Raw genomic sequence first — 18,342 nt, 5'->3', positions numbered from 1 at the left:
TCTTCATTAAGCTATGTTGCTGTAAAGAAAAATGTATGGTATTGTAAATATTTTGATATAAATATAAAGAAGTTATTTTGAATCAGCTAAATGCAGTCAACTGTGAGAGCTTATGATTTATTTTTTCACCAACCGAGAAATTAAAATTCTCTAACAGGTTATGGGCCCAGAGCTTACTAAGGACTGCATTGTAATTTAAAGCTGGAAGAAATTGCCTGTGTTTAGAAAGTATAAGAAAAAGGCAGAATTAGCAGAATGGCTGCAATGGAATTTAAGGAAAGCTCTGTGCCTCGTTTAGGCCAGAAGAATTACATTGTATGGGCTGCTAAAATGGAATGTTTGCTGAAAACTAAAGAGTTGTGGTATATCGTATAAAATCCACTACAAGTATTTGCAGTTGCTGATCAGAAAAGTCATGATCGAGCAATGGCTTATCTCATCTTGAATTTAGATGATGAACACTTTCTAAATGTTGCAAATTTAAAGACTGCAAAGGAGATTTGGTTGAAGTTGAGAGCTGTGCAGGTGAATGTTTCTGCATGCAATATAGTGCAATTGTCAAGAAAACTTTACAGGGCCTGTTTGCAACCAGGTAAATCTGTGGAACAGCATTTAAATAAAATGCAAAGTTTATTTTTGGACTTAGAACAATGTGAGATTAAATTCCCTGAGTCCCAGAAAGTTTTATTGGTGTTGAACAGTTTAGATCAGTGGTTCTCAACCTGTGGGTCGGGACCCCATTTGGGGTCGAATGACCATTTCACGGGGGTCACCAAACCATGCTGTCTGCCATTTTTTTCCCTTTTCCCTAGCTGTCCTACTCCCTCTTATTGGTGGCCACACCCACTTGGGAGTCACCACAACATGGGGAACTGTATTATGGGGTCACGGCATTAGAAAGGTTGAGAATCACTGGTTTAGATAAAACCTGGGACACAGTTTCTGCCATATTTGAGTGTAAAGAAGAGCAAGACTTAAATTTTGAGGTTTTAAAGGCATGTTTGCTTAATGAAGAATAAAAGCAACATTTTAGGAACAGCCACAAGGAGGTGAAATTCCTGAAGAGGGGGTCCAGACTGCAAGTCTCTGGAGAAGAAACAAGGAGCAGATGGGACCAAGTTGCATCAAAAGAGATTTTTGCAAGCAGAGAGCTCAGCAAGAAAAGAATTGCTACATTTGTGGAGCAAACACACATCTGAAAAGGAACTGTTTGCAGAGGAACAATTTGCAGCGAAGGACATTTGTGCAAGCAAAAAAGACTGATTTGCAAAAAGGAACATTTTGGTGTTGCAAAAGTTTGTTATAGCAACAACAGAGACAAGTGGCTAATAGATAGTGGGGCAAGTCAAACAATTGTTAATGACTCTGAATTATTTTGTAGGTTTGTTCCAGTAGCACAAGAAGCTGTGGCTTTGGCAAATGGCCAGAAAGCAAAAGTCATCGGAAGAGCGATGTAAAAATTCCATATTTGGAATCAAAGTTTACCAGTGTGCTTTGTGTACCTGAGATGGAACATAATTTGTTAAGTGTGTCTAATTTAGACAAACAAGGTTTTGAGACCATTTTTGTAAATGGGAAGTGTCTCATCAAAAGGAATGGGAATATTTGTGGAGAAGGCATAAAGGAAGATAATCTATATGTATTGCAGGGACAAAAGGTTCAATGTTCCCATATATATTTAAGAATGTTGCAGAGCATGATTCGTGTTTTCATCTTCTACATAGAAGACTTAGCCATGCAAGCTTTAAAGTTTTGTAGCAAATGCAAGAGTTTGCAAAAGGGCTAAATTTGAAGAGATGCAAAACATACTTGGACTGTGCAGTATGCAAAGTATCGAAGTCAAAGGCATTCCCAGTTAGTAAATATAGCACAAGACAATAGCACAAGACAAACAAAAATAGCTCTAGAACTGGTCCATGCAGATCTGGTAGGACCTATGCAAGCCAGTTTGGGAGGAGCAAAATATGCACTGGTAATTGTTGATGATTATAGCAGGTATTCGTTTTGCTACTTGCTTAGAGCAAAGACAGAGGTGCTACAACAATTCAAACAGTGGGTAAGTTTTGTAGAGAGAAGGTACAGACAACAAGTGTGTCAGTTGCAAACTGACAGAGGTACTGAATTTATGTCAAGTAAATTCCAATAATGGTTGGGGCAGTTGGGGATAAGACACAGACGTACAAATCCTTACACAGCAGCAGAGAACAGTGTAGCTGAAAGAAGGAATGGTGTTTTGCAAACAATGAAAGATTCATTATTAGAGGATTCTGATATGAGCAGATCATATTGGGGAGAAGCCATATTGACTGCCAATTATATAGTTAACAGGCTGTGGAGTTACTCCATTAATAATACTCCATATGCCATTCTATATGGGAGAAAGCCATCACTGGCACATTTGAGAATTTTTGGAAGTACTGCATGGGTACATATTCCAAAAGCAATCAGAAGAAAGGGACAGCAAAAGACAAGAAAGCTCAGGTTTGTGGGCTATGAGCCAGGGTCAAAAGGATATCGCTTTAGCGATGGAAATAAAAGAATTGTAATTTCAAGGTCTGCTAATTTTGCAGAACAAAATTGGGACAGAATTAATGCAAATTCTGGGTATGTCTCACTTATTGACGGTGATCTATTTAACGACAATAAGTCATCTAATGATGGAAAAATGATTATTAAAGATGTCAATGTTCAGGGAGAAGAGGCTGAACAAGACATGAAGCCAGAAAGACTTGAGACACAGAAACAGTTAATGCCACATAGATCAGAGCAATGTAACAAAGGAATTCCGCCTGACAGGTATTCTGCCAGCAAGGTAAAGGTTTGCAATGTGTGGTATGAGTCAAGAAGTGATAAAGAGTTGTTGGCATTACCAAAAGCTGAACAAGTCAAGAAATTTGCTGATAAATTAGGAAAGAAATTTGAATTAAAGAATTTGGGAGAAATAAAAAATTATTTCGGTGTAGAGATACAGAAAAATGAAAAAGGTGGTTATATTCTCCGTCAAAGGAGAAAAATTGAGCAGTTATTGGAAAAATATAATATGAAAGATTGCAATACTGCTCCCACACCCATGAGTATGGATTTTTATAAAAGTTTAAGTGCAGACAAAGGTGAAACCTGTGATCAAGAGATATATCAGCAATAGGGAGGTTTTTGTTTTTTTTAGTGCGTGCTCTGCACGTTCAGGCACAAGTAGTTTACAGTCGACAAGAGTTATTAATTATTGGTAGAGAAGGCAGCATTTTTGAACCAGGAGTCTCAAGTTACAACATTCCAGCTGAGCTGGTTAGAATGACGCCATGGATTACTCTGCCTGCTAGAGAGCGAAGGAAACGAAGGAGACAAGGAAACGCAGGCAGAAATGAGGCTGTAGAGCCAGACTGCGTGTAAGGTTAGGAAAAAATCCTCATAAGCCTGCATTGCCAAGTCTTTTTGTTTCAAATGTTAGATCTCTCCCTAATGAGATTGAGGAGCTGGAACTTACTATCTCTCTGCAGAAAAACATTCGGGACTGCTGTGTCATGGTCTTTACAGAGACGTGGCTTGACCCTACCATTCCAGGAGAGGCTATTGAATTACCAGGACGCTCAGTTTATCGAGCAGATAGAACCATGGTCTCTGGGAAGAGTAGAGGAGGGGAACTTGGTGTTTACATAAATAACAACTGGAGCACAAATGTTAAAATAATGGACACTCACTGTTCTCCTGATTTGGAATACTTGGCAGTAAAATGCCGCCCCTTTTATCTGCCTCATGAGTTTAACATTGTAATAATAACTGTAGTATACAGTGGGGCAAAAAAGTATTTAGTCAGCCACCAATTGTGCAAGTTCTCCCACTTAAAAAGATGAGAGAGGCCTGTAATTGTCATCATAGGTAGACCTCAACTATGAGAGACAAAATGAGAAAACAAATCCAGACAATCACATTGTTTGATTTGGAAAGAATTTATTTGCAAATTATGGTGGAAAATAAGTATGTGGTCACCTACAAACAAGCAAGATTTCTGGCTCTCACAGACCTGTAACTTCTTCTTTAAGAGGCTCCTCTGTCTTCCACTCATTACCTGTATTAATGGCACCTGTTTGAACTTGTTATCAGTATAAAAAACACGTGTCCGCAACCTCAAACAGTCACACTCCAAACTCCATTATGGTGAAGACCAAAGAGCTGTCGAAGGACACCAGAAACAAAATTGTAGACTTGCACCAGGCTGGGAAGACTGAATCTGCAATAGGCAAGCAGCTTGGTGTGAAGAAATCAACTATGGGAGCAATAATTAGAAAATAGAAGATATACAAGACCACTGATAATCTCCCATGATCTGGGGCTCCACGCAAGTTCTCACCCTGTGGGGTCAACATGATCACAAGAACGGTGAGCAAAAATCCCAGAACCACACGGGGGGACCTAGTAAATGACCTGCAGAGAGCTGGGACCAATGTAACAAAGGCAACCATCAGTAACACACTACGCCACCAGGGACTCAGATCCTGCAGTGCCAGACATGTCCCCCTGCTTAAGCCAATACATGTCTGGTCCCGTCTGAAGTTTGCTAGAGAGCATTTGGATGATCCAGAAGAGGATTGGGAGAATGTCATATGGCCAGATGAAACCAAAGTAGAACTGTTTGGTAGAAACACAACTTGTTGTGTTTGGAGGAGAGAGAATGCTGAGTTGCATCCAAAGAACACCATACCTACTGTGAAGCATGGGGATGGCAACATCATGCTTTGGGGCTGTTTCTCTACAAAGGGACCAGGACGACTGATCTGTGTATAGGAAAGAATGAATGGGGCCATGTATCGTGAGATTTTGAGTGCAAACCTCCTTCCATCAGCAAGGGCATTGAAGATGAAACGTGGCTGGGTCTTTCAGCATGACAATGATCCCAAACACACCGCCCGGGCAACGAAGGAGTGGCTTCGTAAGAAGCATTTCAAGGTCCTGGAGTGGCCTAGCCAGTCTCCAGATCTCAACCCCATAGAAAACCTTTGGAGGGAGTTGAAAGTCCGTGTTGCCTAATGACAGCCCCAAAACATCACTGCTCTAGAGGAGATCTGCATGGAGGAATGGGCCAACATACCAGCAACAGTGTGGGTCAACCTTGTGAAGACTTACAGAAAACGTTTGACCTCTGTCCTTGCCAACAAAGGATATATAACAAAGTATTGAGATGAACTTTTGATATTGACCACATACTTATTTTCCACCATAATTTGCAAATAAATTCTTTCCAAATCAAACAATGTGATTGTCTGGATTTGTTTTCTCATTTTGTCTCTCATAGTTGAGGTCTACCTATGATGACAATTACAGGTCTCTCTCATCTTTTTAAGTGGGAGAACTTGCACAATTCGTGGCTGACTAAATACTTTTTTGCCCCACTGTATATACCTCCTGATGCTAACACGACCACAGCCATGAGTTACCTGTTAACTGCTATTAGCAAACAGCAACAGGCCTACCTGGATGGAGTGCTGGTGGTTGCAGGTGATTTCAATCAAGCCAACTTAAAGACTGTCCTCCCTAAGTTCTATCAGTACATAGACTGTCCCACTAGAGGGAAAAATACTTTGGATCAGGTATATAGTAATATCCTGCATGGATACAGGACTATGTCTTTACCCCACCTGGGACAGTCAGATCATATATCTGTGTTCTTGATCCCATCTTATAGACCTCTTGTCAACAGAATTAGACCATCAATTAGAGAAATACAGGTGTGGCCAGCGGGTGCATCGGAGCAACTTCAAGATTGTTTTGGGAGTACTGATTGGGCACTGTTTGAGGAGAACAATATTGACATTTACACTTCAACAGTACTGTTTTACATTAAAAGTTGCATTGATGTTTTCACTACCACCAGACAAGTACGGGTGTTCTCTAACAACAAGCCCTGGATGAATAGAAAAGTGTGTCTTTTATTAAGCGCAAGAAATCTGCTTTCCATTCTGGTGATGCGCTACAGTATAGTGAGGCAAGAGCTAAATTGAAAAGGGGCATCAAGGACGCTAAAGCTACATATAGACGGAGGATTGAACATCTTTTTGAGAACTCAGACTCTGGTCGTGTATGGCAAGGTCTGCGACAAATCACAGGACAAAGCAATAAAAATAGTTTGCCTGGGAGTAGTGACTCTTTGGCTGAGCAGCTAAATCAATTCTTCAGACGTTTTGAGGTGGACGCAGGAATGACCATCATTCCAGCATTTACTACTGATAGTGCACCATTAACTTCTACCATCGATAGACAACCACTTCTACTGCAGATCTCTGATGTGAGACGCACTTTCCAGAATGTTAATATAGGGAAGGCAGCTGGGCCTGATGGAATTCTGGGGCGAGTTGTCAGGGACTGCGCTGCAGAGCTAGCTGAAGTGTTTACGGATATTTTCAATCTATCCCTGTCGCAGTGCTCTATCCCTACCTGCCTGAAGACATCTATTATAGTGCCAGTTCCTAAGCAGACAGTAGTGGTATCTCTTAATGATTATAGATCAGTAGCTTTAACATCTGTTGTTATGAAATGTTTTGAGAGGCTGGTGTTGAACTATATCAAGGCTAATCTTCCATCTACTTTGGACCCATTCCAATTTGCATATAGGGTAATAGATCAACTGAAGATGCTATGTCTCTTGTTGTCCATACTGTATTGAATCACTTGGAACAACAGGGGACACATGCAAGGCTGTTATTTGTGGATTATAGCTCTGCTTTTAACATCATTTTACCCAACAGGTTGTTTTTTTAAATGTCCAATTTGGGTATAAATCAGAGGATTTGCTTGTGGATAAGGGATTTTCTGAGAGGTAAGCCACAGTCAGTAAGGATGGGATCTCACCATTCCTCTACTCTGATATTAAGCACAGGAACTCCCCAGGGTTGTGCGCTAAGCCCTTTCCTTTATTCCTTGTACACGCATGACTGCACCCCACTGTATAACACCAACGCAATTATTAAATTTGCGGATGACACAAAAGTGGTGGGGCTCATTAATAAGAACAATGAGTCTGCTTGCAGGAAGGAGGTACAAGGGCTGACATTGTGGTGTAATGAAAATAATCTCACATTTAACACCACAAAAACTAAAGAACTTATAATTGACTTCAGGCGGAAGAGAGATGTTCATCTACCATTGTACATAAATGGTGAGGAGGTGAAGAGGGTGGATAGTTTTAAATTTCTGGGAACTTATATCTTGGAGGACCTCTTATGGACTATGAATGCTAACATGCTTGTGAAGAAGGCACAGAAGAGGCTGTACTTCCTGAGAATGCTCAGGAAGATAAATTTATCTCAGCATCTACTTCTGTCCTACTATCACAGCACCATTGAGAGTGTCCTGACATATGGCATTCTTGCATGGTATGGAAGTAGCTCTGTAGTGGACAAAAAAGCTTTACAGAGAATCATTAAAACTGCCCAGAATATTATTGGATTTCAGCTACCAGCCCTGGGCAACATCTTCGAATCTCGTTGTTTGAGGAAGTTGTATAACATTCTCAGGGACTCTTCCCATCCTGCTTACAATCTTTTTGGATTGTTGCCTTCTGGCAGAAGATACAGAATAATTAAAACTCAGACCACACGTTTTCTGAATAGTTTTTATACCAGAGCTATAATTGCGCTCAACAATGAACTAAAGGGCCACCATCAGTGAACTGTTGGACAGTATTATTTGGTCTGTTGTGTGGATGTTTGGGTGGTCTTAGGGGTGGGGAATTGTGGTGGGTGGGAGTGTGTTTGGGGATTATGTGTGTGGGACCTGGTCTTTGGGTGTCAAGTAAATTTTGTTGTATGTGTACACTGCATATACACATACAATGACAAAGTTTATTTATTTATTTATTATTTTATTTGTTATATCTATCACAGTGGTCCAGACCAGACATAGCTTGCGCAGTAAGCATTTTGAGTCATTTTACTGCTGCACCTACAAAGTTACATTGGATGGGTATAAAAAGGGTTCTCAGATATTTAAAGGGAACCATAAATTTGGGTCTTCAAATACAGATTACTGAGGAATTGAAATTAAAGTGTTATGTCGATAGCGATTATGCAAATGACATAAACTCAAGGAAATCAAATTCTGGGATTATAATATTGTTTGGAGGGACTCTGATTGGATGGAAGTCAATAGGTCTGATGTCTCTTCCTGTCATGAAGGGAGGAGTGTTGGAATATTTATGAGCAGGAAGAGTCATGTGGTAACTCAGTCAGCCAATGTGAAGAAAGTGCTACTGAGTCTGCAAAAGGGTATTGAGTTAGGAGCTGAATTTTCAGTCTCAGGTTTGTCTCTGTATCTCTCTGTAAGAAGTCTTCATTAAGCTATGTTGCTGTAAAGAAGAATGTATGATATTGTAAATATTTTGATATAAATATAAAGAAGTTGTTTTGAATCAGCTAAATGCAGTCAACTGTGAGAGCCTCTGATTTATTTTTTCACCAACAGAGAAATTAAAATTTTCTAACAAATCTCCTCTCCCATTTCTCTGTTTAAAAAGATTCTGCCCCTCTACCCCACAAGGCACTCTGGACACTGTGAACAAATGGAGATCTCTAATGACATTCAGATGGACAATGGACAAGCCTTCCCTTTTAGCCCTGGTAAAGCAGAGAAAGTCCTTGGGGCTGTTGGGGAAACTACCTGTTAAATCCATGCCACCTCCCCGGCTTCCAGAGTGGGATCATGTAAAGGATCCAAACACTGGTAAATGCATCCTTGAGACTTTCCAGTGGCTTTTGCTACTACCGGACATGGTATTCTTTTGGATCAGCTCAGTGGATTGAGAGTATGGAGGATTGCATTGCAGTGATCTTCTTTTCTCCTTCAGGATTGGAGCCATGTTGGAGTCATGTTCAGGATTGGAGTCATGTTGGAGTCATCTTGATTATTGTGATGGTTTCACAATAACTTTAGGGTTTAATGTGCTTCTTTCTTCTTCTTTTTTTCTGCAGTCATACTTTGTTACCGATTATGATCCCACAATTGAAGATTCCTACACAAAACAATGTGTAATAGATGAAAGAGCAGCAAGATTAGACAGTAAGTTTCCTACTCAATTTGTGTTGGGTGTGGAACGTTTATTTGAGGACTGGGTCCATTTTCAGTATTTGTATTCACTTCTTTAATTGTTCTTCTCTTGACTTTCTGCAAGCATGTAGAACTTCTACATACATGGAAGGTGGAACATATCAGCTCCATTTCTCCCCTACAATGATTTTCTATAGTCTTCCCATGCAGAAATTAAATCTATGTAACCTTCTACCTCCTATGTATAGAATTATTATAGAACAGTATTATAGGATGGAGAAAACCTCACTACTCTTGTTCTAGAGGTGTTCCAAGTTCTATAAGGTAGTACTGGACATGGTATATACATGTGTCTGTATAATAAATATGTATCACAAAGTACATATTGCTTTCCCACAAAGTCATGTTAGAGTTCATTTTTAAAGATTAAATAAAGGTATGTGTGATATGTCAGGGAAATATCTGCTATTGTACCTCCCAACATTTGACTGTTTGAAGTTTCCTCTTTGTTGACTTTCAGTATTGCAGTTAATCTGGAGACAAAGTTTAAAAGAAGCATTGGAGTGTGTAGCAGAAAGGCATGGGTGGGGGCATGTTTAGTTTAAGAGAATATGAGCTTGGTTTTAAAAAATAATTTAAACTACAGTTAATGCATGGAGGTTGCAAAGAAGTTTTTTTAGGTAGGAAAACTAACTAGTCTTTTTATTTTTAGTTCTAGATACAGCAGGCCAAGAAGAATTTGGAGCTATGCGGGAACAATATATGAGGACTGGGGAAGGCTTTTTGCTTGTCTTTTCAGTCACAGACAGAGGAAGGTAATGGAAGTGGGTATGAGATCTATCAGATCTACTGTAGCTAGAATAAGTAACATAGATTACTTAGGAGTATTTGGCCCTGGTTTTCAACACAGTGAAATAATCTTTCTGCAGAGATCCACGGAAATGTCTGACTAATTCAGTTCAAACAAGAAAATGGTAGATTTAGTTTTGTTTAGTTTTGTTGAGTTACCATCCCACAAAGAAGAATTTCAGGACAGGACAAGAAGCAATGGATGAAAATTAATCAAGGAAAGAAGCAACCTAGAATTAAAGAGAAATTTCCTGACAGTTAGAACAATTAATCAGTGGAACAACTTGCCTCCAGAAGTTGTGAATGCTCCAACACTGGAAGTTTTTAAGAAGAGATTGGACAACCATTTGGCTGAAATGGTATAGGATTTCCTGCATGAGCAGGGGGTTGGACTAGAAGACCTCCAAGGTCCCTTCCAACTCTATTATTCTTTTAAGTGTTGTGAGATAACAGAACTACCAATTTGGATAGTTCCTAACAATTTTTCTTCCCTTATTTCTCAGTTTTGAAGAAATTTATAAATTTCAAAGACAAATTCTTAGAGTAAAAGATCGCGATGAGTTCCCTATGATTCTAGTTGGAAACAAAGCTGACCTGGACCATCAGAGACAGGTAAGAATTTGGTAGGAATGAAATGCCAAAAAGAATGTGGCGCTTTTTCTTAATACACGTATAGAAGAATATATGGCAGTGAGTTTAGTTCTTAACATCTCCAGATAGAATGCTTCCATTTGAAACTCTGGAGAGGTACTGCTCTAATTTTTCAGGAATTTACCCTCTTGATGAATTAATTATTTGCCATCAAGTTGACATCGACTTTTAGCAACCACATTTTGGCATAAAGTAGGTCAGGCTGTCTTGCTCTGCAGTTAAGAAGTTTCATACTTAAATATTTAGATAAGAAGCCATTCTTCTTAATTTACGAAAGCCTTTCTGCATTAAATCAACTTTTTCTCTAAGCAATTGCCATATGAATGTTATTCAGGACAATATCTAAGCGATGAGACAATTATCATGACATCATTATTAAAGCACGAGTCTCTTTCCAATTATGTTTCCAGCATTTCCGATACCAACAATTACTCAGCATTTGAGACTGAGGATTGTTTTTCATTCGTACTAGTAATAATAATAACCCTTTCAGAAAATTGATTTATTAGAATTAAAAGAGAAGTTATTTTGAAATAAATAAACATGTAAAGAGGAAATCATTTAGCAATATGGATGAAAAATAGTAGAATCTTCCTGTCAGGGAAAGTACTTGGCATTTATGGGAGATGCCTCTCTTCTCCTTTCCCCATCAAACAGCCAGCATCATGGATGCTTACTGAAGGGATGACCCAGATGCCATGGCAATATGATATATAATACATAATTTGCACATGGTGCACATGACATCACTTGCTCTCCCCTCCACCTGAACACCATGTCCATTAGTACATCACAGTGGCTACTGATATGGAATCCTGTTACGTATGACTGTAACATTTATGTAGCATAATTTCTTATAACAAATTGGATATTTGGCTTCATTGGTTGATAGTCTTTATCTCTGCTTTGCTTAATCTCTTGTGGGCTCAAATTAAAAAGCATCTTTACTGTTCAAAATAATTTAATCACAGTTGATGGGAGAAATTGCAGTCCGGCAAAAGAATTTGTTCCATGGTGAGGAGAGAGCCTGAATTAGGTTACCCAAATCACACCAGTGTTTGCTGTTACCTGCAGCATATCTTTTATTTCTGTTCTCAGGTAACACAGGAGGAAGGTCAGCAACTAGCACGGCAGTTGAAAGTAACCTATATGGAAGCTTCAGCAAAAATACGACTCAACGTAGATCAAGCTTTTCATGAACTTGTTAGGGTTATAAGGTAAACCTTGAATTGTAAATACACTGAAATACATTTTAATTTCTTTTCTTTTAAAAAGTAGATTTTTTTCTTTTTTCTTTTATTATTCATGGAGTTTATTCTTTGATTATTTTACATACAGGGAGAGGGCCAAAGTCATACATAAAATTGTCATGTTTTTATAAAAAACCCCAAACTTAACGTGTATATGAATTCTCTTTGCCAAGAGCTATAGGATGCTCTGTTCCTTAGATCAGGGGTCCCCAACCCCTGGTCTGTGGACTGGTACCAGTCTGCAGCATGCCAGCAACCGGTCCGCACAAACAAGCAAAGCCCCATCCGCGGGATGCAGGCAGCACACAAAACCACGCTCCCTCCGGTCCATGGAAAAACATCTCTCCAAGTAACCTTTTGGGCACCTCTGCCTTAGATGATATAATGAGACCATTTCAGTAATGTAACTCTAACAATGGATCAAAATGAACACTTTTTTTCAAATCAGTTTTCACTTCATTTTTAATCAGTTTCTTAAAAGAGAGTGCTTATTTTTTCTATTAGCATGACATTCTTTGGAAAGTTATTTTTGTTCACAAGTCCAATTTGATGGATGAAACTTTTCCCAAGATTTGGAATCTCTTTTCTTTGCCATCCTTGCTTTTTGTTATTAATGTTATCAGTAAAAATTGCCTGCTGCTAAATACTTTGAATATACCAGAGATCTTTATTAACTTTATCATATTTTTGTTAGCATTACTGAATTTATACTTTTGCTAATTTATTCATTAAATAAAATGAAGAGCTATCCATTCAAATAGAAATATCAGGGGAAGTTTGTCATGGTAATGATTTAGAAGCTAAATGATGCAATGTTAGGAATGACTCAGCAGGAGTCTGTATCCCTTTAAGAGCTTGAGTATAAAAGGGAAGGTCTTGCTGGAGTCTCTCTCATCTGTTTCCTGCTGTAATTGCTGTGTATTGAAGTTTACTGAATGGCCACATGTATGTATCTTATTTCTAGTGTATATTTGTAGATAGTATAAGGTAAACCACCATTTAAATACAAACCATTGTGTACTGTATTTACTCCTGGGTTACCTCAGTGCATGCTCTGACAAAGTTAATGGCTAAAAAAGTAAAAAGATATTTTGTACGATACCTGCAATCCATCACTATTGAGATATGCAGAGGAGAGATGGATTCTGAAACATAGTCCATGGAAAAAGACATCAGCATCACAACCAGCATCCAGACGTTAAGAAACAGAAAACAAAATGCCCCACAAAGGTTGTAGAGGCCAAAAAGCCTGATGTAATGGAGAGTTTGCTTGGTCCCAAATTATTAAGGCTTTCTTTGTATACTAATGCAGGCATCTTAGTCTATTCCAACTACAGGCTTCCTGATGATACTCATTCATTAGGATGACTAAGGACTTTCCTGTCCCTTAATTAGGCAGAACTTAATTGGAATGATCTAGTATGAGGATGGTGGGAAAAGATTGTGCTTAACATTTGGGGGGGGGGGCTATAAAGCAGATGACCCTGGTCAGCTATGTGGATGGTGCAGGGTTTGCAGGGAGAAGTCTTGGAACTTTTTGTGAATTTAGCAATCAGGTGAGGCGCTGAGGGCCACTAATAGAAGCTTTGGAGATTTTGACAGATTACCTACTTCAGACTTGTCAAACTTGCGACGTCATGCAATGTATCGGAGCTTTTTTGCCATTGCCGGCAATGGGGGGGGGGCGTGGTTTCCTGATGATGTGCCCGTCCATGGGCTGGCAGTTTGACACCCCTGGCCTACTCCCTATTCTAGATAATTGATGTCTTCCAACTACTTTTGCAGCTGTTTTATCATCACTCTCTTAAGCAGTCTCTAGAAATCTATTTGTTACTAGGCAATAGATATTACATTCCTCTATCCTACAATACCTTTTCTAGAAACAGCTGTATAGCCATTTCTTTATTATATTTGCATATTTGTTTTCAAGTTTGATCTTTCTGTAAAGGAATAAGATAGCATGGCTTATCTTCTTGCCACTTCCCCAAGTACTATTTTGTGATAAGATGGTTTAGGATGGTTCTATGGTTGAATGGTGATATCAACCTGGATCTTCCCAGTCTGAGTCTAAAATATTGGAAATCCAATTCCTGACCTTTCAAATATGACCACAAAAGTTAAGCCTGGAACATAAAAGTTGAGCATGCCAACTAAATATTGGCAGGATATGCTATACCATAAGAGAGGAAGCTAGAATGGAAACATTCAGGGTATTGCTGACAAGACGTGCTGAACAAATATCTAAATGGCCCGTCTCAGTTAAACCCATTAGTGTGAAAAAATTCACTTCCCATCCACTTCACTTTTATGTGGGTGCAAAGTGCTGTAATTAGCCCGGGCTCAATGGATTCCAGTTGGACCTTAAAACAGCAAGACAGGAAGAAAATTGACTCATTTGGGCTGTGGTGCTGGTGAAGACTTCTGTGTACTCCTTGGGACAGCAAAGGTGACTTAACAAGCAAGTACTAGAATGCATAATACCAGACATGTCACTGGAAGGCAAACTCACAAAACTGTGTCCCACTTATTTTTGGCCATGTCATGCGAGGGAATTCACTGGAGAAAGCAATTATGTTTGGGAGAATTAGTGGTAAAAGGAAGTTAGGCCACCAAAGAACATGGGCACCATCAAAGTCAACACTAGCCAAAGCATAGAACAATTCAAAATAGTAGTGCAAGATTGGAAGATGTGGAAAGGCCTGGCCCATAGAATCACCAAGAGTTGGACATGATCAAATGGATAACATCTTTATCAATGAATTTCTAAAATTAAAATTTATTCCCATTGGGGGGTGGTGGATACATGGGAGGAAACCAGGCATTGGTCTGTATGATATAATCAGAGAAAGTTGGAGCAATGCATAAGCTAAACAGACTTATATGTGGAACTGCATAGATTGAATCCTTAAATCTTACCTGATATTTTTTTCTTTCTTAGGAAATTTCAAGAACAAGAATGTCCTCCTTCCCCAGAGCCAACAAGGAAGGAGAAGGACAAGAAAGGGTGCCACTGTGTCATCGTCTAAAAATCCTTTAAAACAAGCTATCGACTGCCAGATTAATTCTCCTCACTTTTCTTCCTGTGTATCTTGATGTTTTGTCTTGCTTTACGTGTGCATGTTGTATAAATGGTCACCAAAATAGCCTTAGTTGGAAAGAATCAGACTGGTCCAGACCTAGAAGACACCTTAGTCATCTCACATCAGAGGTCAATACACTAAGGCTTCTTTTAATATTCCCAAATTCTTTTTCCCTTGAGTCAAGAAACTTGCACTTTGTGGAGTTTTATTCACAATGGACAAAAAAGTAGTTTTAGGAGTCTACTGAGGTCAAGCTTAAAATGGCTGTAGCTGTATGGATATTCTCCCCCCTTCCCCCGTGAGATCTTTGTTGATCATACTCAAGAGAGAGAGAGAGAGTTCTCTAATCAATATGTAGAGTATTTTTTTAAAGAGTAGATTTGGAGGTTTTACCCTTTGATTAGATTAGACAACAAAATTCAGCCTGCCTTACAGGAAGCCAATACACTGAATTTCATTGGCAAAGTTTTGTGTTACAGCTCTTGTTTATGCTGCAGTTTTTTCCCAGTGCTCAACTGTCTACTGTATTTATTTTATGGCTCCAACAATAGCTACAGGATTATTAGTATTACAGCTTTATGGCCAAATACCTGGGCTCATTATGGACTGGAGCATTTTAGTTTTAAATAATGTTACATCATGGTTTGGAATAAAATTGTGTCTTCCTTTTGTATTTCCAGATAAGAGATTCCAGAAAAGTTAATCTGTAGCTTTTGTTTTTCATGTAATATAAAAAGAGGATTTTGCTCTTTCCATTGTCAGATGATTAAATGTTTTTTGCTATATACTTTTATACATTATTTTCTTATCAAACTAGTTAACAAGTATTTTTATATGTTTGTAAGCAAATATGCTTTCACGGCATAAGTTGTGTATATGTAAAGGCGAGTATTTAATTCTCACAGTATACTTTCAACTGATGGAACTACATAATGCAAGATTTGTAGAACTGTGGCAGAACTCTTTCTTATTCCAGCTTTACTGAATGATGGCAAGCCGATGTCTGCCCAATATACAGTATCCATTATCGTATCATGTTTTTCAAAAAACCTTCCGTATGCTCCACAAATGACTGACCATTATATAACTATTAAACTGTACAAACGTTTAACTGAAAGTTCAGTTCAGTGGGCGAAATCCAACTTTAAAGTATGCTAAATATGGTTAAGAATTTTGGGTTTACTCTGTGGGATTACATACTTAGTGGGATTGATAATTTGCCGTTTTCTGATATTGTAAAATTTCTAAAACTGCATGTGTTGGTGATTCTCTACCATCTTTGAATATTCTGATTATTTTACAAAGTTTGATTATTTGATTATTCAGTATATTCTTAAGTAACATTAAACTGAATTTAAGGCAATAATTGACAGATCCACAATGAAAAGGTGAAAAAGACCTCAAATAACCATTTTCAGGCTGAAATTACTTAAAAATCAGAATGTTCCAAATTCACCTAATGAAAACTGAGCAGAGTTGCTTTATAATCTAAATTATGTTGTCAGTATATACTAAACAAATTATTGAAACAGAACTTGAGCATAACATATTTTAGAACTGCACATACATTCACAGCACAATAGGAGATGGAGGCCATAGTTCTCCTTAATACAGCTCCTGGTACTGTAGTTATATATTTATAAAATAAATAAAACCTTCACTCCCTGTGACATTGGGGACACATCCATATAATTTGGGCAACAATATGGAAATGGTGTGCCACTGCAGCTTCCTCAGATTTCCAGACAAAAATGCAACTCTATTTAATTTCCTAGTAGTCTTTCCTACTAGGACTAACTAAATTTAGTGCTGCTTAACTTTTTGAAAGCAGCTAATGTCAGCCAAGTGAGTACACATAAGCTGTCATTTACAAAACAAAGTTAACCGGAGCAAGCAGGATGAATAATACAATTTAGATAAATTTGCTCTTTTTGTAGAAGAGCAACATTAGTGTAGAGTGGCAAAAAAAAAAAATCAGGAAACTTTTATCTCTACCAGATTCCCAGTGTTGTGCTCTTCCTTGATGAGTAACTGATTGATGTATACATTAAAGTGCACAATTATATTGAAGTCCCATGTTTGTTTGTTTTTGGCTTTTCTGTACTGATGACAGTTAATAATAAGTTTTCCCCATGTTGCAAAATCAATTATCTCATTACCATGATTGTAGAACTTTAAGAAAACATTGTGCAAACTTTATAGACTGCAGAAAAGTCAGTTTCATGTGATGGCTTAACAGTCATGTCGTCTCCTTCCCTCTGTCCCCTCCCAAAGCTCTGAGCACCTATCCACAACCAAGTAAATCAAGCCTAATTGATGTGGCTTTATTGGAGTATTGCTATGTTGCAAAAATATAAAAAATTTCTAAAACTGCATGTGTTGGTGATTCTCTACCATCTTTGAATATTCTTTGAGGAAAGGTTAGGACTCATATCATTTTCATAGGTATTATCTACTGATTTTTAAAAAAATAGATTGGGATTTTAATTCCCAGGAAGAAAAAATTGGAGTTTGGAAAATCCTTTCTGGAGTTACAGAGGTGATGATTTAATGTATGTTCAAAACACACTGCCCAATCTCCAGAGGATGAAGAATAAATTGTAATAGCTGAGAAACTGACATTTTATGAAGACCAGTTAATTCTATGTAAATATGAGTTTAGATTTTTGGATTTCAGCTCAAGGAAAAATCTCAGACAAGCTCCTTATGATCCTAGTCTTAGACACTAAATGTGTTACATCCCCTGAATCTTCCTGCTCTTAAATGATTTAAATAAAATGCAAACAAGCTGGAATGGTGGTAGTGATGGGTCGATAGTTTCATAAAATGTGGTCTGAACTGCAAGTGGTTTGTGTAAATTATATATACTTGTACACTTTTAAATATTGCTCTATTATGCTTGTATAAATTAGCTAAAGAAAGTTAATTAGAGAGCAGTTCATCGTACTGCTTAAATGACTGGTCAAACAGTACACATTAACTTTCTCTCGTACAACTGGGTTTTTTTTTTTTGAAATGTGGAATACAGTCAGTTATTGATAACTTCTTTTCCCATTTTGAAAAATTGTGTTTTAGAGGAATCCAATTTCTTTTAGAAATCTGAAAACCATTATGTGAAGCCTTCAATTACCGTCCAGAAACTGTGTGTATGGAGAAACAATTAGTCAGACAAATTGGGTGCTTCATCTGTTTGTCTCCTTTCCTATAGCACTCTCTGCAGTTCTACAGTTCCAGTTCACTGATGGGGTGGACCCCACTGCAGTTCAGGTTGTTCACTAAGAAGAGAGGAAAGTCTCATAATTCTGTTTCCCTACAGCTTCAGATGGTCAGAAAGAATAGCCGATACTCCAGCTGTGTTTTTCCCTCAGCAACCACATAAACTCACATCCAGAAAAAAGAACAAGAGCCAGCTGTTAATGTCAGGCAATTGCCACAACACAAAAGTAAACTGAAACTGACTGTCTCTCACTTGTAAC

General features: G+C 38.3%; 1 protein-coding gene across 1 annotated transcript in view; it reads left to right on the top strand.

The window, feature by feature from the left end:
• The window catches only part of RRAS2 (RAS related 2), a 54,021-nt gene extending 36,782 nt beyond the window's left edge, over positions 1 to 17,239 (top strand). Inside the window, exons 2-6 of the mRNA XM_039344575.1 lie at positions 8,961 to 9,048; positions 9,749 to 9,851; positions 10,389 to 10,497; positions 11,635 to 11,753; positions 14,725 to 17,239. Of these exons, the coding sequence (XP_039200509.1) occupies positions 8,961 to 9,048; positions 9,749 to 9,851; positions 10,389 to 10,497; positions 11,635 to 11,753; positions 14,725 to 14,812 (507 nt within the window). The 3' untranslated portion in view covers positions 14,813 to 17,239. The remainder of the gene's footprint in view (positions 1 to 8,960; positions 9,049 to 9,748; positions 9,852 to 10,388; positions 10,498 to 11,634; positions 11,754 to 14,724) is intronic.
• The last annotated feature ends 1,103 nt before the right edge of the window (positions 17,240 to 18,342 follow it).

The sequence above is a fragment of the Crotalus tigris genome, unplaced genomic scaffold (genome assembly GCF_016545835.1).
Source record: "Crotalus tigris isolate CLP2741 ecotype Arizona unplaced genomic scaffold, ASM1654583v1 scf7180000017933.3771270, whole genome shotgun sequence".
NCBI lineage: Eukaryota > Metazoa > Chordata > Lepidosauria > Squamata > Viperidae > Crotalus > Crotalus tigris.
The sequence above is the reverse complement of the archived record's forward strand: the minus strand, read 5'-3'. Positions and strand labels throughout refer to the sequence as shown.